Source organism: Nicotiana tabacum, chromosome 20, assembly GCF_000715075.1.
Source record: "Nicotiana tabacum cultivar K326 chromosome 20, ASM71507v2, whole genome shotgun sequence".
NCBI classification, from domain to species: domain Eukaryota; kingdom Viridiplantae; phylum Streptophyta; class Magnoliopsida; order Solanales; family Solanaceae; genus Nicotiana; species Nicotiana tabacum.
Window position 1 is genome coordinate 19,403,289 of NC_134099.1, and position 23,624 is coordinate 19,426,912.

A 23,624-nucleotide genomic window follows, 5' to 3' on the forward strand; every position below is an offset into this window, starting at 1 on the left:
CCTTCTCCCGGGTTAACAGAATTCCTTATCCGGATTTCTGGTGCGCAGACTGTAATACAGAGTCATTCTTTTCCTCGATTCGGGATTAAAATTGGTGACTTGGGACACCCTAAATCTCCCAAGTGGCGACTCTGAAATAAATAAATAAATCCCGTTTCGATTGTCCTTTAATCGGAAAAAACTCCCTTGTACCCTCGCGGGGGCGGAAAAAGGAGGTGTGACACTCGTCAGTAATCACTATTGTCAACATAAATCTAGCTCACACAAATGTTGTGCTCAACAGATACCAATTGCTCAAAATTGATCAAACCCTAACTTTTGGGAATCGAAGCAATTTCTCAATTCGAATGTGTAATTAACAGAGAAAATTAAGGAAGATGAATCTAGAGTTGAAATCGAGTGATATAGATCGTTAACTCGGGCTCCGATAACATGATGAACTCTAGAGTATGCTCTTAGCTATGGCGATGGAAGCTAAGACGAAGAAGAAGCAGTTGCGAGCAAATGAGCAGTTATGCTCTGTTGCCATTTTCTCAACTAACAAATGGAAATCTACTATACACTTTATACTATTCTAACTACTTAATCACCTAACTCCTCCTAACTACCTGCTAATCACAATACTAATTTTACATATAATTAGCTTTACACAGCTGTCAATAGCACTTGAATCAACATATTTCTTCTATTCGAAAATTGAAAATCAAAGCGAAAATTTTATATCTGATCCGAACTGTCCGGACGCACACCTCTAATTATTTTACTTGATACTCCTTCAAATTTTCTTTTATTTGTTTATTTCAATACTTAATACGTAATGTTTTTAACACCAAGGTGCTAACTTGTAATAGTACTAAAGGCTGGATTATTTTGTTAATCAATACTCCTTAAAAATTGATTTTTTATTAAAATATTTAAATCATACGTGGTGAAAGCAATGGTATGAAGTGGCCCGAACCATAAATGAGTTTAAATACTTACTTTGAAAACCCGGGGGGGGGGGGGGGGACAAGAGTGTCCACACTACTACTGTTAGCTAATAGGAAATTTGGTAAGCATCCATTCCGCAGTAAATGCTTAAGAAAGTACTATGTAGTACTAGTTGTTTTGCTAAATCGTTAATTATAGAGAAGAAAAAGAAAAAGAAATTCCATCTGCTGCACCATTGGAAAAGAAATCTTTTTTATTAAAATAATAAACGAAAATAAGAACACCCTTTGACAACATTTTACTGCTATATAATATAAAAAGCAAAGCTTAGCTATATCGAAGAGTTTGGGGGTTTAGTTTTTGGAAGTATAAAGGCAGCCTGTTACACAAAACATTTTGTGTTCGCGCAAGATTCGAGAAAGGATCGCACCTCAAGGGGTATGATATATATTGTCTACCCTAATGCAAGTATTAGTGGTTACTTACTCGGCTCGAACTCGTGACCTATAGGTCTTACGAAAATATCTTTACTATTGCTTCAAGGTTCCCTTCAATTTTTGGAAGTATTTTCTAATTTCTACTTATGTGTTTGGATATATTCTTAAATTTTTCTTGAACCCAACAGGAATTTATGCGTCTGGATTACAAAAGAGAAATGGTTAATTTCCGAAAATACCTTACAAGTATTCTTTCAGAACTATATTTTCGGAACTAATAAGTCTTTGGAACTATTTTCTAACCAAAGTCTTTAATTTGGAACTATTTTCTCCAACTTGTTTCAGTGTGAGACGTAATTAATTATCGTTGTATTTTCAAACATCTACTATATAATCAAAACACCTATTATTCTTTCTTGAAAACTTGATTAAGCTCTAGAGATTAGTCTATTATGGGTATTAAAGTAACAGGTTGTTAGGATCATTATTGAGTAGCTAGTTTAAGAAGAGTTTGGCACAATTAAGGGACAAGCTAGGACATACTCCATTAATCATTTTACTAAAAACAATATTGGCTTAAAATCCAGAAAGGAAATGATGAGCTCTTATATAAATAACTTGAAAAATAGAGCTCTTAACCAGAGGTTTTCGATTCGAACCCTAAGTATGGAAAAAATCTTATTAGGAAAACGCTTCCCCTTAAATGGGTCTTACGCGATACAACTTCGAATATAATCGGACTCCAACACGGACACTGAACACCGAAGGATAATTAACCCTACAAGAAAAAAAGGAAATATGAGAGAGAGGACATTGCAGATCCACAAAGTTTGGTAAGTTGGCCTCAACTTGAATAGAAAAATATTGGCATGCAAATTTAAATACGTTTCTATGCTCTAGTATATATATTTGTCTAGTAGTTGAGCAATGATTGCCAAGAAGAAATCAAGGGGGATAAATTAATTATCCAAAAATTTAAAAAGCTTTCAAGTGAAATAATGCTTTCATATTAATGGAGAAGCTCTTAGCTAGTAATGAGTAATGGCCACCACCCCTCTTAATTTGAGCTCCCAAATCATTTGATTTCCACATTTTAGTTATGTGAATTTACCAAAATGTATTATCGAAACTCAACTCCACAATTTGCACTAATGTAATTCCTTATATTATATAGTACCAAAAGAAACTACCATATCATTATCATTGAATGAACTCTTAATGCAAAGATTACACGTGTTTTGCATACAATTTTTTATCATTTAATTATGATTATTGTTAAGAAGAATGTTTTATGAATTTACTTGATTATTGTCAAATAAGCTTCTAACTTTAAGATCTCTTTTCCACATCTCTCTTGTCCCGATCAAAGTACAAGAATGAATATAAAATAAATTTGGAAAGAAGTGTTATGTGGAGAATAAATTAAAAGCATTTGCTTTAATTCAATTGATATATTTATTTGAATCATGATACTCGATATTTCATAAGAGGGGTTTAGTATTCAAGTGAATAAATCACTATATAATAATAAGTAGTAATATTTTTTTTTATTTAAATATTTTCATTTTGCTTAAACTTTTTGGAGTATCTTGTGACATCGCTTGAGGCATATCCTCTCTATACTGTACGTATATAACTTCAAGTATCCAAGGGTGGATATACCTCGATAAAATGTACTTGCCCCTGATGTTTACACCAACACAATAAACATATGACATATTTCTTCAGATATTACAGTCTTATAATTATCACTAAAATAATATTTAATGAATATATACTTTCATCTTTATTTATGATTTAAACTATACTCCCTCCGATTCAAAATAAGTGATCAATTTGCTTTGGGCACAGTCATTAAGGAAATACTAAACTCTAGACGAAAGTAGTTACTGTGACTAAACTACCCTTCATTAAATGTTGTACCATAGTTATAGTAGTATACTTCTCTTCTCAAATGTGAGGAGTAAATGAATTTTTAGGGATACATACATAAGAAAATTTTGGAAAAACAAATTGAATTTTTTCTTGATTATATAAATAGACACTTATTTTGGACCAAAATAAAAAAATAAATTGGTCACTTGTCGTCGACCGGAAGGAGTATTAAATTAGTATGGTATAAGCACCATATGCAAGAGTATATGGGGTGACTCGTTGCTCATCCAATAACGAAGGTGCAATCTTGAAGAAAGTAAGGAAGAAAGTTAGAAAAGCATCTGAAAATTAGGAAAATGATTGAATATATATTATATTTTCCTACTTTAAGTATTCGTTTGTTTTTACATTTATGAGGCGTTTGGCCATTATTTGGAATAAAAAAACTCTGAAAAAATATTGAGGGATATTGGGGGGGGGGGGGAGAACACTTGGTGTTTTTTCAAGAAACTTTATTTTGTATTTAAAAATTTTAATTAATGAATATACTTTTCTGGTTTCCCTAGGTTTTTAAAAGAGTTTTACTGCATGATCAAATAGGGAAATTTGCCGTATTTAATTACACGCCGAAACCCTAACCATAATTTTTCCAATTTTTTCATTTCCTTTTGCCAACAACTTGACGACAACGCCATTTCCACTTCTTTCCTTCACCACAAAAATCTATCATCATTAAATACTTCAAAAATCTTTGTCATATTTTTACTGATTTTAGATATATAGACAAAATATAATAACTACTATACAATAAACAATTTTAACAATTCCCTATACGAAATCAATGCCTGCACTTCACCGACAATGTCTTCATTCCTACGAATTGGTTATTTTGGTAAATAATATGTTTCGTTTCTTTTGCATTTCTGTGTTTTTCCGATGATGTTAATTTTTCTTTAATTAAATAGTACTCCCTCCGGTTTACAATAAGTGATAAGTTTTCTTTTAGCACGTCCGTTAAGAAAATGCTAAATCCTATACAAAATATCTAGTATGACTAAACTATCCTTATTAAATATTGGTCACGTAGTTATAGTGAGGAGTGAAAAAACTTTTTAGGGATATGCACATAAGGGTAAAAGAGTAAAAATAAATTGAATTTTTTCTTGATTACCTAACTAGACACTTATTTTGAACCAAAATGAAAAAATAAACTGATTACTTATTGTGAACCGGAGAGAGTATAGTTAATGCGAATGAGTACTTAACATGGGCGAGGGACCAACTATCGGCATGAGAAGGACAAATGTAGCAAAGTCATTTTTCCTTTTCTAAATCATATTTATTTTTATTTTTTGTTCGTTGTCCAATACTCATATTGAGCTCTCGACTAATTTAAATTTACGTCACGTAAAATCCATTCAAAGGAAAATGCTTCCTACCAGATAGAATTTCAACTTATTACATAGGCATTAAAAAAAAAGATGTTCTAAGCGTGATCAAAAATGAATTTTTACTATTAACAGTCTATATATAGATATCTAGAATTCAATATGGAATTAAGGATGGTATCATTTATAATTAAAAAAAAATTAATTTATTAACTTTATTTCATCTGCTTGACTTTTTAACATTTTGTAACAACTTATTGCATGGTGTCAATTCAAGAGGTTATTTGGATCTGAATTCGAATTATGACCTTTTAGTATTAAGTTTTCCCTTGGAGAGAAGTGATTTCCTATCCTATTTAATTCTAGAGCTCATATTAGGAATTGTAAACAAAGAATAAAATGGAGAAAACTGGCAATTTCCTCGTACTTAAGAATATTAATGATGTCAAATTTTTTAGAAAATAATTGAGTTTAACTATGTGGTGTAAAATTCTCCAAGTATTTAAAAAATAGCACAAACAAAATGTCCAAATTAGAGTCTAAAACGTGCCCACTAGTAGCCAAAATTATACAGACTGTTTTTCGTCTATCGAGATTCTCTTATGCTTCACGGCAACTCTTAAGTCGTCGGGGCTACAACTTTGATGCCACATTTTAAAATAAGAAAATCCCATATATCATTTTCCAAGAAAATTAATCTATCAATCAATTTATCCCATCCTAAATTAGTTTTTTTGTTTCTCGTCTGGTATTCGATACTCGCATTGGAGTCCAACTATATCCGAATTCGGGCCTCATAAGGCCCCATTCGGGGGGAAGCGCTCCCTACCAAGGAATTTTCCATATCCAGAACTCGAACCGAGACCTCTAGTTAAGGGAGGAGCAGTCCCATCTACTGCATCACATACGTTGGTGGTTCATCCTAAATTAGTTACAATCACTAACATGAATTCTTTGAATCTAGGCTGTCCTATCCGGATCATATTTCTACCAATTAAGTTAAATTATAACCCATTTATTTCAATTTTTTTGATTTTTTTTTGGAGTACGAGATGCAAATTAACTAATTTTATGGTGTGCAATCGGATATAAATTCTTTAAATTTTTGAAGAAAATGTACTTATTTAAAAATTACTTAAAAAGTATTACTAAATTACATAGTTAATAATTCGAAATATTTAGAAACTATTGCAAAAAGTTGGTAAAATTTTTTATTTGGCTCACCAAATAGTAATATATTTATTTTATTTTATTTTGAAACGGAGGAAGTACTAATTGTTTTTATAATTATAGATTTTCATTCATGCAAAACCTAAATAAATTAAATCTAATACAACAGTAAACTTTTTAATTCCAATTACTTAATACTTAATGTCGTGTATACAGGTCTTTGCTTCAAATATTCTTTGTTGCTTGTCAAAACTTGCAAGACAGATTAGAATTTTCTGTGATATTTTTATTTTTATATAGAACCTAGCTTGCTTCCAATAATGTTCTCTGTTCTTTGTCAGATAACTAGAGCTTTTTCTAACATAATCAATTTTGTTTGGTTTTTGGTTACTTTGTCTTTTTTTAACATATTCGGTTATCCCTTATCGGCAATCTCCTCGCCCAGAGCTCGCCGTACGGGTTTGCTTAATGTAATTTATATTTTTTGCATAATTTGTGATTTATTACACCGTGAGTAACTTACCTAGTACGCATTCGAAGGATAATGGCTTCAGGTTTCTTAGGGAGTTTTCAAAAAAAAAATAATTATCATAGTATTAAAGTCGCGAGTCATAAGGAATTATCAATAACGTAACTCATAAGGAATTGTCTCATACAATATTTTATCATATTATTTTTGAGTTAAGCTTTTATATACTAATTTTCATACTATCAAATGATTTAATAGAAAACTATTTATAACCATTCATTAAAAGGGAAATTAGCAACCTAGAATATAAAACAACTAACATATTATAATAAGTTGAATTATATTAATTAGTATAAACAAATATCACCAAAAGTTATGATGAACCAATGAGTACTTTTCCATTCTTGATTAGAGGTTTTGTACTCGACCCTTTTATTAGGCTAGCCTCAAAGTATATATCGGATACAATCGGACTGCTCTGTAATATTTATCATTTATGACAAAACTATATCAAGTTCTTTTTTAAATTAATTTTCTTATATTATATTATAATATATATTCTTTGTAACCACCAAAATAATATCAGACAAACTGTCCCAAGAAAACCCAAATTTTTATATTATGTTTCACTTGTATATTCTGGTATAATAATTATATTTAAATAGAAAAAGGAAGAGCAAAAAGGGTAATAACAGCAAAACTGCAAAGCCTTCATTTTCGTATCTGCAACTGCAAAGCGTGGACTTTCTAGTTTCTACTCAGTTTTGTTCAGATCCTGTAACACCTTTCTGTTTCTTCTTTCCAAATTGGACAGTATACAAACTTCCATCCCCATATCTTCTCCTCACCCCCCCCCCCCCACAAACACCCCACCTCTCTCCCTTTTCCAACAAACCTAGAAGAAAAACCAACGAAAACAAGCAAGAAATGATATTATAATTTTCCAGATATTTTTGTTTCAAAGGAAAAAAAAAAAAACAGAAAAAAGTAATCAAAATCTATGGCTGAGAATGAAGGATCATCATCATCATCATCAACGTCAAGAGCTCAATTACTACGTCCAACAATAACTTTACCACCGAGAAATTCAATGGAAAGTTTATTTTCGGTCGGGTCAAGTGGTATTAGCCCGGGTCCAATGACCCTAGTATCTAGTTTCTTCTCAGATAACGATCCGGATTCGGATTGTCGTTCTTTTTCTCAGCTTCTCGCCGGTGCAATGTCATCTCCGGCGGGTTTTTCCAGCGTTCGACCGGGTTTCCGGCCAGTTCCTCCGCCATATACGGCGGCGACGGCACAGGAGTATAAGCAGAATAGGCCAACGGGTTTGGTGATAAGTCAGTCGCCTACGACGTTTACTGTACCGCCTGGATTGAGTCCAGGTGGTTTGCTTGATGGGTTCTTCTCACCTGGCCAGGTATTTAATAAAAGTTCATAACTTTATTTTCTTTTTCATTTTTTCTGATTTTTATGTATTTTATTCGGATTTTATGAACATGTGAAAATTTGATTGCAAGTATTTTATGACATGTAATAGGCAATATGCCGAGGTGAATCCATGATTTGTGAATACTTTACTTTTTTAGGTCTATGGGTTTTGCAAGTCTGAAAGGTTAGATTTATTTTTGAGGTAATTAGTTTCTAAGAAGTAATGGAATTCTATAGATGTTACCATAGTTAGTAACTTGCTTTTGACTTTAATTTTTGAAACTTTTCGTATAGAAAGTTGTATATTTCGCGGCTCTGAAAAGGAATTGGGAAAAGGAATTATTTCCTAAAAGCCTTGAACTTTACTGCCAAAAGTGTTTTTCCTTTGTATCTGGATTCTGCAGTGTGCCTTTTCTTGTTCCTTGACTAAAGTATCTGACTCAGATGAGAAGACACAAAGCAAGAAACATAGTACTAGTAAGAAACCGTCAGAGCAATATTCTCAATTTTCTCTGTTCATCTAACCCATGCGTACCCCTTCTTTTCTTTTTTGATTATTCCAAGCATACCCTTCTTTTTAAATGACGGTTGTGTTTGGGCCAGCTTGGGCACAACTCAACTATTCTACCGGATATCTACTACCTCCCACCAGCACAGGTACATGGTAATTCTAACCCAAGCGTACCCTTTTTTTAAATGATGGTTGTATCCGGGCCAGCTTGGGTACAACTCAACTATTCTACCGTATATCTACTACCTCCCACCAACACAGGTACAGGGTAACTCTAACCAAGCGTACCCTTGCCTAACCTTTCCTTCCTGCTATTTAATTTGCTTTAAGACTTAACTTGTGGCATGTCTAGACCCCTAAACTGTCATTTTGTGTATCATCTTCATGCAAACCTTATCACTAGATATCTCTTAGTATTTGTTAGTATGTTGATTCTAACCTGAAAATTTGTAACTTAAGTATTATCATTTCCAGATCATCATTCTTTGTAGAGATAGTTCCTATATTGAAATTTGTCACATACAATTACTGTTGCTAGACCTTGAGCATAACTCGCCATTACATCAAGGTTAAACCTTTACATTATTTTGTTTTCAGCTTGGACCCAAAGGCTGATTGATCCTTTGTTGCAAACTGAGAATCTTTTATAGGAGTATTTGCACCATCCATTTTTTCCTGAGTGCAACATTCACATTAGTCAACAGAAAGTTCTGAATTTTTGGTATTAATGCAGTTCAGTAATATCTAGATGCGTGTAAGCATAGACGATTCGATCCTGGCAATTTTACGTCTTTAAGACAGGGATAGACGACCCACGCACGGTGGATTAACAAGCCACTTCCACTTAATTGAAGTCTATATGTGCAGATCCTTCCTGAGATCCTCTATGACTGCCTATCAAATAGAAAATTTTCCGAATCCAATAGTTGAAAGTCTGGAAATTTCTTAAGCCAAAAAAATATATAAAAGCTTCATCAACACTGTACTAACTCTCTATCATTCATTGACTTGTCTACTTGAATGCCGGCTCAAGATGGCTGGAACTATGTACATACAACAACAGACCCAATCTAATTCCACAAGTGGGGTCTGGGGAGGGTAGTGCGTATGCAGACCTTACCCCTACCTGGTAAGATAGGTACCAAGTGGGTTCTGATTAACACTGCTCTGCAATTAGAATTCTCCTGATGATGGTAAATGTTCTATATTCATTGTGCTGTTCATTTGTTGGAAGAAAGTTGCGCAGAAGAAAATTTCTTTCTCCAATAGTTTGGAAGAAGGGAGGGAATTTTGACATTTGGAACCATTCTTATTGTTGCTAATTGGAAAGCTTATGTCCATGCCAAAGACAACGTCGGGTGGTACGGGCTTTTACAATCCTTTCTGATGAGAATTGTACTTGGGATGTCAGTATGCTATTCTTCATTTATCCTATTACTTGTTGCATAGTTGAATGGATTGTCTATTCTTTTAACAATTGCCATTGAAACGGATATAGATTAATATAATAATATATCCTGCACGTATCTCTTCTCTGATATTTATAATCAACTCCTCTCTTGGAAGAATGAATTAACCCTAGATTGAAAGTTGTCAAGAGTCTCAAGACCTGTTCTGATGTCTGTGATAAGGTTTAGATTTTTTTTTTTTTTTTTTTTTGCAACTCCCTCTTTAATCTACAAGAGAGAATTGTCTCTCATAGGAGAACTTCATCTTGCTAAATAACAATTACTGAAGCTTGCCTTTGTGCTTCTTCCCAGAGTAATAATGGCAATGTCATTGAAGTTTAGGTGATGTTTGATACCTTACGAAACAGACCATGGAGGTTTGAGATAACATATGATGTTTTGACCCTGAATCTTCTTAGGATACATTTATTGGTACTTGGTTACTTAGACTAATTGGGAGGAACATCTTTCTGCAGATAGATTCACATGTACAATAGTTGTTGTTCTCTCTGGTATTCTTGACACTCTGCACCTCCCGCTTCTTCTTGACTAGCAACTAAATCATGAGCAGAACATATTGTTAATGAGTTGTTGCTACATGTAAAGTGATAAAGTAATTCGTTTAATTTGAATTTGCTTCTCTCAAGTTAGTTATGCATCTTCATTTGACAGGGCCCCTTTGGAATGTCACATCAGCAAGTGCTTGCTCAATTTACAACTCAGGCAGCCCAGGCTCAGTCTCAAATGCACATTCGGCCCGACTATCCGTCTTCTTTAACAGCAGCTGCAACGTCATTGTCACAGTTCCAGTCCTTAGCATCAAACGCAGCAGCAAACCAACAGATACCTCCTCCTGCATTAAATCCTAACATCGTGAAAGAGTCATCAGATGTTTCCTTATCTGATCAGAGGTCAGAACCTGCTTCCTTTGCTGTTGACAAACCTGCTGATGATGGCTACAACTGGCGAAAGTATGGGCAGAAGCAGGTCAAGGGAAGTGAATATCCACGAAGCTATTACAAGTGTACACATTCAAATTGTCCAGTCAAGAAGAAGGTTGAGCGCTCCCTAGATGGCCAGGTGACAGAGATTATATATAAGGGCCAGCACAACCATCAGCCGCCTCAATCTAGTAAGCGTTCAAAAGAAAGTGGAAATCCAAATGGAAATTATAATTCTCAAGGGTCCTATGAGCCCAGCACTGAGGGTCTGACTGGAAATTTTAACAAACCCAAGGAGGGCGAAACATCCTATTCGTTAAGAATGAAAGATCATGAATCCAGCCAAGCAACACATGACCAGATCTCCGGATCAAGTGACAGCGAGGAAGTGGGTGATGCTGAGACTAGAGTGGATGGAAGAGACATTGATGAACGGGAATCAAAGCGGAGGTATCTTCCTTCACCCTTAGCACTATTGCATAGTAATTGCTTTTGCTGCCACGTCTATTTTGACAGCTATTCTTCTCTATCCTAACATGTCTGTACTTTGCAGGGCTGTAGAAGTACAGACTTCAGAGGCAGCTTGTTCTCACCGGACAGTTACAGAACCTAGGATCATCGTTCAAACAACCAGTGAAGTTGATCTTTTGGATGATGGTTATAGGTGGCGAAAGTATGGCCAAAAGGTTGTTAAAGGAAACCCTTATCCAAGGTAAAATGTCCATCTATTTTACTCCTTTATTGTCAGTGACGTGATATCATCTATCCATTGTTCAGCTAGTTTTAAGAGTGTTGTGTTGAAGTGAACCTTAAGGGGTCGTTTGGTATGATGGATAACCGAAAATAATTCTAGGATAAAAATATAGTTGCCTTATCCCTTATTTGGTTACTAATCCTGGGATAAATTATTTTAGGATTAAAAATAGTACCGGGATAACTTATACCCGCCAGAGGGTGGAATAGTAACCAGATAAGTTATCCCAGGATAATGCAGTAAAATTGAAAATCTCAGGATATACCAGTCAATAAGAAATAATACCAGGATAACTAATATCAGTATAACTAATGCATGTATAACTAATCCCAGCATAACGTGTCTTCAAACCAAACGGCCCCTAAAAATATAGGTATCAGCTGTAGAAAAATCCAGTTTACATTTACCTTCCTTTTATGTTTACCATATTGACAATAATCTTGCCAGCTTTTGACTCTCGTTGCATTTAACCACCAGTGTCAGAGTCTTGCTGGTTGAGACGTTCTTTTTGCAGTATTTATTTAGAAGTCTTTGTTTCAAAGCCGGCTGCTTTGTGGTTATTTTGCTTGCCATAATTTTTACATGCTTTGTTATTTTCTGCAGAAGCTATTACAAATGTACGAGCCAGGGATGTAACGTAAGAAAGCATGTCGAAAGGGCGGCAACTGACCCTAAAGCAGTCATAACAACATACGAGGGTAAACATAATCATGATGTGCCTGCAGCCAGGAACAGTAGCCACAATACCACTAATAACTCTATGTCACAATTGAGGCCACACAACCCTGTAGTTGATAAACCAGCTGCAATGCGAAGAACAAACTTTCCAAACAATGAACAACAACCTATAGCACTTCTACGTTTCAAAGAAGAACAAATTACATGATTTATGAACACATCATTCCAGCATGGTAATCAACAGGGAAGCAAGGGAAGACTTTGGCCATGTAGAGGGCTGTAACTTATTTTTGAATGGTTCTATTTCTCGCGTTTGCAATGTTGATGTTGGTCTCCCCCAACAATCATGAAACAGAAATGTTACAGAAGTTGCGTTGTCACGAAATAATAGGTCAGGAAGGAGTGGTTTGAATATGAATTGTTTGTAAATGTTATCAAAAAGAGCACAGAGTTAGCTGTGTTATTTCTGTATGCATTCTTTGTGTAAATCCTTTTGTATTCCAACATGTATTGGCTGTTTATTGCTGCATTTGAACTAGCACAGTGAATGACTACACTATTTTTGCATTTAACGCCAATCCCTCTACCTTGTAATCTTTATAGTTAGGCCTTTCATCTGAATTTACATGAAGTTTTTGGACAATCTTCTTTCTGTTATGAATTGAATTATTTGTTATTTATTTATTTTTCTGTTATGAATTTATGATTCTCATTATTTTTTATAGTGATAGGATCGAATTTGCTTCAAGTCTAAAGGAGGGTTTTGTAACCCTCTTATAGTGGAGTTTTTCGGATCTTGGTGATCCCGTGATTTTTACCTTCAATTTGAGGAGTTTTTCACGTTAAAATTTGGTGTTCTTTATTTTTTTATTTTCGGGTTTGCCTCTTCCTTGATACAACAACTAACATCATAATTTAGGCTTCATCACATTTCCCTCTGAAGCAGATACACTGCGTGTTTAATTGAGGACCATTTGAGGGTAACCAAGAGGGACTTTCCTTTAAAGTTGATGTGGACCTTTATACATTGGAGAAATTAAAATTCAACTTTCAATTTTGTCAGATTTCGTTGAAAAGTTTCTAAACTTCTTCACATTTTGTCACTCTTGATACAAATAAAATTGGTGTGATCGCTACATTTCAGAACCCATTCTCTCTCTCTTGTAGCAAAAAATTTACAACTATTAGCCTAGCTCTCAATCATTTCAGTTATCAACAGGAGTTATAAGCTGAGGTATCTGGCCACGATTTACAAAATCGATTTTGTTCAATCGAACACAGCACAAAACTCTCTCTGGCAGCTCCTCTTGCTTCTGTGCCTACAATTATCCAAATATATCTCAGATCAATTACATAACATGCAGAGTAGTGCAAAAAACTGTTTGTATAAGAATTCAGAGTTCATGTTCCTCCAAACATGAAACTTAGTGATGTAGCCCGAATAAAAAAAGGGCAGCCCGGTGCACGAAGCATCCCGCACTCACGCAGGTTCAAGAGAAGGGCCGCACCCCAAGGGGTGTGATGTAGGCAGCCTACCCTGCATCAGTGGTTGATTCCACGGCTCAAACCCGTGACCTATAGATAACAAAAGAGTTCGCAATGTGGGGAATGAAACTTGTGATCTTTTATAGGAGGGCGGAAAAAATGTAACTTTAGAGCATAGGAAAATGATGCTCGAAATAACTAAACCTGAATTGTTAATCCAAGATCAAGAATTCCATGTTTCAGTCGTTCTCGGAACGCATCAAATCCTTTCCTGGAAATGTAGCTGAATCGATGAACATCCAGGTCTATCTCAAAGTAGTTGCCTCCCTGCACAAGATAATGATAAAGAGATTATTTAAGAAAAGTAAGAAAATGAACTTATAATCAGAGGCGGACCCAAAACTTTAACGCGACGGGGGCACATATACTCTGTTCAATCAGCGCCCTCTAAAAGCTTTTAGCATTCAGGGTAACAAGTGATTTAATTTAACAATTTTTAAGGTATACACATATACATATACAAGACTTCTGCTGAAGTTTACTGGGTCCAGTGACCCCTCAATATAACACATAGGTTATATTAGGTCCGCCTCTGATTATAGGAGACAACAAAAGGTATATCAAATGTGCAACTTCTTTAGTAAGTATATCTCATTTCAATTCTTTAATCTAGCTACTAGTAGCTGAAGTTTCACTATATCTTTGAAGTATCTGTATAAGCCAGCATTCAAGAAATAATTTGACAATATTCATCTATGAGATCTCAGAGAGGAAAGGATTTTAGAATTTGTAAACATTACCTCGTAAAAAGCATGTTGAGGACGTGAAAGCACTGGTTTTTCATTATACGCATGTAAAAGTTTTTTCTCCGCGGGATTTAAATGAAGATCTTCAGGATTGGCTACGCCGACCATGATTTTTAGTCTTTCTCTGAAAGGAACTATTGATTCCTTTGCAAAACCTTTTACAGTTTCCGTTTCATCCATTACTAATCTCTGCAATATAAATCGGTAGAAAATGATTTATTCATGTATGCAAGATAAAAAAAAGTAGTATTCATATAAAGGTAAGTATAAATAAAAAACAGGCTATTACCTTTATGCTGTCTTGAAATAGTGGAGAAATCTCTTTTTCAAAATTTTCTGATACTTTGAAATATAGTACAAGGCTCATTCCCTCTCCATCATTTTCCCCAAGGAACATTGAAGCAGGATAACTAGGCAACTGCGACAATAAATCCGGAATTTTTGTAAGTTATTTTCACGAAAACAACAACAACAACACTCCACCTCAATCCTATATGAATTTTCAGTGTCATGTCGCTCTAGTAAGAAGGGGAGCTTTGGCGTAACTGGTAAAGTTATTTTCATTTGACTAGGAGGTCAGGGGTTCGACCCGTGGAAGCAGCCTCTTGCAGAAATGCAGGATAAGGCTGCATACGGTAGAACCTTATGATCCGGTCCTTCCCCGGATCATGTCGTGTCGTGATGAATTTTCAGTGTCATGTCGCTCTAGTAAGCCCGTCTCAGTCCAATAAAAATAACAATAACAAGTCATTTTCCAAAAATCCCATAAAATCCACATGAAGCCTTAGTTCAAGTAGTTAATCCCAACTAAATAGAATAAATGTATGACAGTTTCAAGAAAAGGTAAAAAATGCAAGTCTGATTTACTAAGGAATTTATGCATTGCAAGAGGACCTGTATATTGACGATGAGCAGCGATGGAACTTTGTCATGTGGCTCTACAAAGGGAAGCTCAAGATGCCGTGCAATGTGAGATATCTTCCGCGGACAAACAAATAAATCAACGCCAATAGGTACGTAAGGGCAATAATTAGGGGCAGGATATTTCCTTTTATCCCTGCATTTGAGAAATACAGAAGTCTTATCAGCTTGAATGTAAAGCGAAACAAGATACTCTAGCAAATCTCATTGTACGCAACTCAAACATGCCTGAAATAATTCATGCCACGAAGCTTAAATACGGAAGGTGCAATGCGACTCCAACATCCTTGACTCGGTTTCATATCACTGTAATGCGGAACAACAAATCCTGCTCTTGGACGATACAATAATCTCCTTGAAGAACCTGTTATTTTATAAAGTCCTTTAGATTTTGACAGTATACTATTTATGTGATCAAGACAAATCTGAATATCTAGATGAATTAGTATGTATTATTATTTGCAGTGACACTCACAAAACTCAGTCGTCGTGTCCCCATCATGCAGTTTCTTATTAACAGCAAGTGTTACAACTGATAACTTCCTTCTTTGAGATGTCAAAATTGGATCCTCTACAATATTGTTCCGCTTAGTAAAATTTCCATCTACCTGAATTAAGTATCGAGAAACGGATCATTGACTTGGAAGCCTTAACAAAGACATGAGAAAAACATTTCATTTTGACCTTCACAAAAGCTAGAGTAACTTACACATAATATATCATTGTTCTTGATGGTATGATCGAAGTGTGACGTGCTTTCGGTTTGACTTTGATGATCTAATGCGCTCCCAGCAGCAACGATAAGTGAAGGGCAAATTTCTGGAAGTAAAATTACAAAGAGATCTCAGAAATAGCTTCTTTTGGTTACTGTTAGAATTTGGATTAGGATTTATAGATTACCCCCAAGAACACTAGTGAAGTCTTCATCTGAATCAGATTCAAGGACACTGAAAGAGTCAAACCACGCTTCCTCTTGGCTTATTCCTGCAAATTAAAGATTTCCTCTGAAACTAAACACTTTTAATCTATTTTAGTCCGCTGACATTTTTGGAGAGTCCGAGCAACATAGCTTTTAATGTATCTAACTCCAACCAAATTAAAGGGCTGCTAAAAGTTCCTTCATTTGCTTGGATCAAAGTGAAACAATGACTGCTGAGCAAGAATTTCAACTATTTCAAGAAAATTAAGGCTTATTAGAAGTATCCGTACCAGTTACATTGACATGATGATAGTTTTGGGAGAGATGAAATGCTGGATTTAACACACAATCCCCTCCACCAATAGGTGCCGCCCTGCTCTCGTAGCCTATTGTGACAAACTCACCAACATCAACTTCTCTTACATAGTTTCTCACACCAGTAAGTTGCTCTATAGGTGCAACGGAAACAGAAGATGGCGCCTTTCTTCGAAATCTACGAGACTTGGGAATGTACTTTGTCTTTAACTTTATCCTCTTAGTCGGACTCGAAACACATCCACCCATATCTCAAGACTAAATTCACAACTCCAAGAAAAATACTCCTTTGCATATACCAACCAAAACTGCAAGATCAGTTCAAATTCCAACATCAACAAACTGCAAGATTATAGCATTCAAAAACACCAAGAAAGACACTTTAGTTATAGACAAACAAACCTTACTATTCTTGTATTTTGTCAAGCAGCAAAGTATCAATTATTCATTACCTTACATGCCAAAAAATAGTAAAATCAAATTTTCAATGCATTCCCTGAAAGAACTAAAGGCTAAATGACCTATTTGGTGAATCCTACATATCAAAGATACATAACTATTCACATTTAAGACAAATAATTAGATGTTGACTGTTAGGCAAACTCTATCTAAACTCACCCATGTGAAAGCTAACTGATTGAAGCTAAAAAGATATTTTGGAAAACCAAATATTGGTGTTTGGAATTACCTTTGGAGGATCTGATTAAGACTATGCTATAGTTAGAGGTGGACCCAGGATTCGATGGTCTACTTTTTGATTCAACCAAAATCTACTTTATATATAAGGTGTCCATTACTAATATATCACTACTTTCTAAAGACATGTAAGTATATACACGAATTTTTTACCAAACTTTACGGGTGCAGGTGACCCCTCTCCCTATAGCATAGGTCTGCCCCGCGTATAGTTCAAGCATGATTTTCACTTTTTGATAGCCCCCATATCAAGAAAATGAGGAAATATCTCAGGATTGAAACAGTAAAACAAGAAGTCAGCAAAAGTACTCTATAAAATAAATACTGGAAAATTAGTCAAAACCATTAAAAACCACAGAATGAATTAAGTAAACATTAGGTAGTTAGCTGTAATGGCTGAAGGGCCTCAATCAGAAACCAGAATGATATAAAACAACAACAATGACAAACAAGAATACCTAAGGTATTGTAGAGATAAAGCAATCTTGTAAATTCATGAACAAATAAAAACCATATCTTTAAATTCAGAGAAAAAGAGATATAGTATAAAATTCAGGAAAAAATGGAACTTTTTTGAAGGGTCATGATTTGGAAATAAAGAAATCATTTTTGGCATGCAGTGATAAAATAGAACTAAAGGTCAACTAAAATTTAAAAGCTGTCTTCATATAAGAACAAAGTACAAGAGGAAATATACAAGCTGGAACTTGATCTGATCATAAAAACCAATTGATCACAAAGTGCAGCCCGGTGAGCTAGCTCCCACTATATGTGGTACGAGAAAGGGCCCGACCGGACCAAACCATAAGGATCTATTGTACCCTGCATGTTTGGAAGATGCTATTTCACTCGAACTCAGCAACTTTACAAATAATAATGAAACTAAAGATGGAAAAGTCTTGATATTTTTTTTTGATACCATAAATTTTATGAGCATAGTAACTTGCATGGAAAATTGGATTATATTTACTTGTAAAGATTGGTCCACAAAAACAACATAATGTAAAATTAGAAGAGATTAAAGAGAATGATAAGAAACTAAGAAGAAACTGAAGAAAGAAATGAAGGGACTTACTCTTAAATGGTCACTTCCTAATTCCAAATTAAAGTTCATTTTTTTCTGCTCTCATTTGCACTTCATATATAGTTAGCTACCCCCTACCACTGGCACCCCACCCCCACAAAAAAAAGCAGGTAAAGAGGTCCCACATATTACCCAAAAATGGATTACAACTGTTGAAACTCCAATTATTTATTTGATTGTCTCCTCTAAAAAAATATAGAGCCTTTTATAATATTAATTACTGATTACTGATGTGATAGTATCTAAGTTCACGATGTCCATTTTTAGCTCATTAATGATTACCAATTTACTTTTTTTTTTGGTGGAAAATTCCCACAAAATTTGTAGCCGCTATCCTTGGATGCACACTGAGTAACCTGTTTACTATGTAATAACTTTTAAACCACACAAGAAATGCAAACAACATTAGAAAAGTCCGATACAACGAGTTCTGACCGATGAGGTTACTGGTGAGGGGAATCGATCCCCGAAACCTTGCGGGCAATTCTCTCTATATATTTGGCATGTCAAAATTATACGATTTCATGATTTTTACTTTGTTTCCTTTTATATAATTTTTTTGATGGGAAAAGGCCTAAATATGCCATTGTACATAACGAAATGGCTTATCCATGCCACTCGTTAATAGTCAGGTCTATTGGTGCCATTATTGTTATACTATTGGCCTATATATGCCACTATTATTAACGGAAAACTCATCCGGTATTAAAAAAAATGAAAATATGCTTTTTATTACAAATTTTGACACGTGTCAACTACCTAGACCACCATATAACTTGACCCCACTTCCCACTCTAACCCCAGTTACCCAGCTAACCCAATCCCATTTTTTTTGTTACCCGATATTAATTGCCCCCAAAAGTTTGTAAAAAGTTTTTTATATAGTTTAATCATGATGTATTACTCTAGGATGATTGATTAACTTTAGGAGTTTTGGCCAAAATAATATTTATTGTACTGTATTAGTTTTAGATTTAATTGTGATTGTGTTTTATGCTAAACTCCAATTGAATTAATATCGGGTAACAAAAAAAATGGGATTAGTTTAGTTGGGTAACTTGGGTTAGAGTGGGAAGTGGGGTCAAGTTATGTGGTGGTCTAGGTAGTTGACCCGTGTCAAAATTAGTACTCCCTTCGATCCACAATAAGTGACCAATTTGCTTTAGGCACACCAATTAAGGAAATACTAAATTCTAGACAAAAATAGTTAGTGTGACTAAACTACCCTTCATTAAATGTTGCACCATGTTTATAGTAGCACTTACTTTTCTTCTCAAATGTGAGGAGTAAATGACAATTTAGGGATACGTATATAAGAGTAATTTTGGAAAAATAAATTGAACCTTTTCTTGATTATATAAATGGACACTCATTTTGGACCAAAATAAAAAATAAATTGTTCATTTATTATGGACCAGAGGGAGTAATAAAAAAAATTAGATTTTTATTTTTTAATACCGGATGAGTTTTCCGTTAATAATAGTAGCATAGATAGGCCAATGGTGTAACGACAATGGCACAAATAGGCCCATCTATTAATGAGTGGCATGGATAGACCATATCGTTAAGTACAATGGTATATTTAGGCCTTTTTCCTTTTTTGATTGGACATAAAATTTAAAAAAGAACTTTTAATATAATAAATTATTTTTTTATATAATATATCAGAGTTTAATCATAGAAGTATTACAGTTGTTTTGGAATAACCAAGAAGTATAACTATTCGTATAAAACAAAGTATAATAAGTGTGTCAAATTTATATGATTTACGTTTCCTTTTCATTTTTCACATTTTTCTTTAGCATTTCACACAAATTTCAAGAATCAAATCAAAGAGAAAATAAAGGTCATAGGTTGAGAGTTTGACTAGCTCTAATGTTTTGGTTTCGTTGATAACTGTGGCATTTTGTTAAACTTGTCAAAATATTTAACCAAACTCTTTTGGGAAAAAAAAAGTCTTAAAATCAAGATTCCATTTCAAATTCATTTGAACCAACTATGTACATACAATACTATTGTGATGACGCAAAAGATCATCTTTTGTTTTAGAATCCGTTTCGTGTTCTGAGGTCTTGAAAACCTCCTTTTATCTCTTCTCGATTTGCGTGCACGGTCCTGGCGCGATATCGGAAAGCTTTTGTGTGTAAAACCTAAGAAAAGATGATTTCTAGTTTAAAAAGATGGTTTTAGTTGAATTCGATCAACATTTTGGGTAAACTGATTCGGACCCGTGTTCCGACTGTCCCGGAGGGTCCGTAGTAAAATGTGGGACTTGGGTGTATGTCCGAAATCGAATTTCGAGGTCCCTAGCCCGAGAAATGAATTTTTGAAGAAAATTATTTAATTGAAAATATAATAGTTTATGGAAATTGAACAATGTGTGAACTTGTTGGTATCGGGCCCGTATTTTGGTTTCGGATCCCGGTACATGTCCGTTATAATATTTAAACGTTATTTGTGAAATTTGGTTGAAAACGAAAGTAATTTGACGTGATTCGGACCATTGGTTGAGTAAATAGGAAGTTTAAAACTATCTTGAAATTTCATGAGTTTTGGTGTTGAATTCATGTTCTAGATGTTATTTTGGCAATTTGATCGCGCGAACAAGTTTGTATAATATTTTAAGACTTGTGTGCATGTTTGGTTTGGAGCCCCGAGAGTTTGGGTGAGTTTTGGATAGGCTACGGAGTGATTTTTGAACTTAGGGAATTGCTGGTATACTTCAGCTGAGTTGCAGTCCTCTAATCTTGCAGTTGCGAGATCAGGCTTCGAATTTGCGAGCTTCACAGACTTTGCAATTGCGAGGTCTCCACCGCAATTGCGAAAGAGACCTGGGCCGGCATAGTTCGCAATTGCGAACATATTCTTCGCATTTGCGAAGAAGTCAGGGGGGATTTCGCATTTGCGACCAAATGGTTCGCATTTGTGACAGCAACACAAATGCGGAAGGTTCGCATTTGCGATGCCTTTATCGCAATTGCGAGTTTCGTAAATGTGAAGCCCTAGTCGCAATTGAAACATCTGCAGCTGTTAAGTTGGGACTTAGATGGGATTTTTCACCAATTTTTCAATTCTCTCGAACCCTAAACCTCTATAGGCGATTTTTCAAAGACCCAAACTTCTCCAAATCATAGGTAAACGATTTCTAACTCTTATCTTTCAATCTATTTGAACTTTTTATAAGATTTTATCACAAAATGTAGGGATTTCCATGAGAAAATTGGGTGTTTGGGTAGGGTTTTGGAATTTCGAAACTTGGGGATCTGGACCTCAATTTGAGGCCGGATTCCAAAACCAGTATATCCGGGCTCGGGGGTGAATGGGTAATTGAGTTTTGATCTGAATTTCGAGTTTGGACCAAGCGGGCCCAGGGTCGGGTTTTGACTTTTTGGGAAAAATATTGGGAAACCTATAATTATGCATTGGAATTGATCTCTTTAGTGTTTATTGATGTTATTAAGTTAATTATGACTAGATACGAGTGGATTGGTGGTGGAATCGAGAGGTAAAACGGGGGTTGAGCATTAAAATACCCGTTGCCTTGAGGTAAGTGTTTGGTCTAACTTTGACTTGAGGGATTAGGGATCCCCGACTTAATTTGCTATGTGAATTTACATGTGCGTAGCGTATAGGTGTGGTGACGAGTACCTATGCGTCACCAAACTATCATTCTAGCCTGTTCCCTTCCTCGTTTTCTAATATACTGTTTCTTTTCTTAATTGCTACTTGCTCATAATTATTTTCATGTCTAATTACTTCATATTAACTGTTGTTTCCTCTATTGAAGTACAAATTGTTTCATAGTTTCATTTTATTTCCACGTTGGTTGGAGTTGGTTGTTGGAGCTTCATAGTATACTTTGGTTGGTCTCGCTGAGTAGTTTTAACTGTTGAAGTTTCGTAATGGTATAGACTCCCTGTTATTATGATTTAAGATATAAATGTTATGGAAGGTTTTAAGTTAAATTGTAAAAACACATGTTCTTGTGTTGTGATTGGTACTGATATGTTGGGATCGTGTTGTACGCCGCAACACGAGGAATAAGGGTGAAATGTGATTGTTTGGTGGGATCGGGTTGTACGCCGCAACAAGGAGTAATAAGGGTGGACAGGTGAGATCGGGTTACGCGTCGTAATAGGAGGAATAAGGGTGATATGTGTTGAGGAATAATAAAGGTGGACTGGTGGAACAACTGGTTTTCGTATTCATTTAATACAAGTTTCTGTTATATTTCATTTCGTATTTCCTTTCCGTTTTAGTATAAACTGTTGTAGGTTGTATATGTTGTGATGCCCCGTCGTAGCCTCGTCACTACCTCGTCGAGGTTAGGCTCGGAACTTACCAGTACATGGGTTTGGTTGTACTGATACTGCACTCTGCACTTCATGAGCAGATTTCGGAGCTAGTAGCTGATCGGAGTTCGAGGTTGCTGCCTTCAGTTCACAGGAGACCCAAGGTAGTCCTGTAGGCGTCCACGGGCCCTGGCGTCCCCTTCTATCTTTACTGCATTCTGTTTTACTTTTCCTCCGAGATAGATGTACATTGTTTTTTCAAACCAATATTTGTAGTATTCGTAGACTGTTCGTGAGTTGTATTTCCTCCGAGACAGATGTACATTTTTCTTTCAAACAAATATTTGTAGTATTCGTAGACTGTTCGTGAGTTGTGACACCAGTTTCTTGGTGGAATTTATTACGGTTTTCATTATTAGCATAAAGATAATCTTTTAAACTGTGTTCTTTCGCATTTATTTCTGTGGATTTTCTTTCGTTAAATTTTAATTATTAAAAGATAAATGAAAAAGGTGAAATATTCTGTAACGTTGACTTGCCTAGCGAGTATAATATTAGGTGCCATCATGGTCACGACGGTGGAAAATTCGGGTCGTGACAAGTTGGTATCAGAGCACTAGGTTGCCTATGTCTCACAATTCACGGACAAGCTTGGTAGAGTCTGAGGGATTGGTACAAAGACGTCTGTACTTATCCCCTAGAGGCTACAGAGTTAGGAACAATTTCACTTCTATTCATCTTTGTCGGGCGATTTGATCTCTCAATGCTAATTGAACTCTCTACTCTGTTCTTTCACAGATGGCGAGAATATGTATCGTTCATCAGCTGATCAGTAGCCCGAGCCCCCAGTGACAGCTCCTACGAGAGGCAGAGGATAAGGACGAGGCCGAGGTAGGGGTAGAGCTCAGCCCAGAGCTCAAGCAGCAGCACCAACAGCGGAGCCTCAGGTAAAGTTTGATAATGAGGTTCCAGCCCAGACCGTTCCGGTCGGGCCAACTCAAGTTCCAAAGGGGTTCATAGCTATCTCGATACTTCAGGATGCTTTGGGCTGTCTAGTGGTCCTTATGGAGAGTGTCA

General features: G+C 35.4%; 2 protein-coding genes across 6 annotated transcripts; one reads left to right on the forward strand and one right to left on the reverse strand.

The window, feature by feature from the left end:
* Nucleotides 1–6,905: 6,905 nt before the first annotated feature.
* LOC107778242 (putative WRKY transcription factor 4) lies at nucleotides 6,906–12,555 on the forward strand. The gene is made up of 4 exons (XM_016598451.2): nucleotides 6,906–7,686; nucleotides 10,329–11,047; nucleotides 11,151–11,309; nucleotides 11,955–12,555. The coding sequence occupies exons 1-4, from the start codon at nucleotides 7,270–7,272 to the stop codon at nucleotides 12,235–12,237; spliced, it is 1,578 nt and encodes a 525-aa protein (XP_016453937.2). The 5' UTR covers nucleotides 6,906–7,269; the 3' UTR covers nucleotides 12,238–12,555.
* Nucleotides 12,556–13,065: 510 nt separating this feature from the next.
* Nucleotides 13,066–18,306, reverse strand: LOC107778243 (uncharacterized). 5 transcript variants are annotated; one of them, XM_075241181.1, is made up of 12 exons: nucleotides 18,247–18,266; nucleotides 16,878–16,927; nucleotides 16,451–16,783; nucleotides 16,142–16,225; nucleotides 15,951–16,060; nucleotides 15,717–15,849; nucleotides 15,470–15,605; nucleotides 15,215–15,377; nucleotides 14,610–14,738; nucleotides 14,315–14,509; nucleotides 13,719–13,841; nucleotides 13,066–13,348 (listed from the first exon to the last, which is right to left on the reverse strand). In XM_075241181.1, the coding sequence occupies exons 3-12, from the start codon at nucleotides 16,722–16,724 to the stop codon at nucleotides 13,235–13,237; spliced, it is 1,461 nt and encodes a 486-aa protein (XP_075097282.1). In that variant the 5' UTR covers nucleotides 16,725–16,783; nucleotides 16,878–16,927; nucleotides 18,247–18,266; the 3' UTR covers nucleotides 13,066–13,234. The 5 variants fall into 5 exon arrangements, with proteins under 5 accessions (XP_075097282.1, XP_016453940.1, XP_016453942.1 ...); XM_016598454.2 differs by lacking the exon at nucleotides 16,878–16,927 and having other exon boundaries at nucleotides 18,247–18,306; XM_016598456.2 differs by lacking the exons at nucleotides 16,878–16,927; nucleotides 18,247–18,266 and adding an exon at nucleotides 17,869–17,982.
* Nucleotides 18,307–23,624: the final 5,318 nt, after the last annotated feature.

Coding starts and splice junctions, on each gene's coding strand:
- LOC107778242 (XM_016598451.2), top strand. CDS start 7,270: ATGGCTGAGAATGAAGGATCATCATCATCATCATCAACGTCAAGAGCT. Junction 7,687..10,328: donor GGTTCTTCTCACCTGGCCAG/GTATTTAATAAA, acceptor TTCATTTGACAG/GGCCCCTTTGGAATGTCACA. Junction 11,048..11,150: donor GAACGGGAATCAAAGCGGAG/GTATCTTCCTTC, acceptor TGTACTTTGCAG/GGCTGTAGAAGTACAGACTT.
- LOC107778243 (XM_016598454.2), bottom strand. CDS start 16,724: ATGGGTGGATGTGTTTCGAGTCCGACTAAGAGGATAAAGTTAAAGACA. Junction 15,606..15,716: donor GGACACGACGACTGAGTTTT/GTGAGTGTCACT, acceptor ATAAAATAACAG/GTTCTTCAAGGAGATTATTG. Junction 13,842..14,314: donor CTCAACATGCTTTTTACGAG/GTAATGTTTACA, acceptor TATCTTGTGCAG/GGAGGCAACTACTTTGAGAT.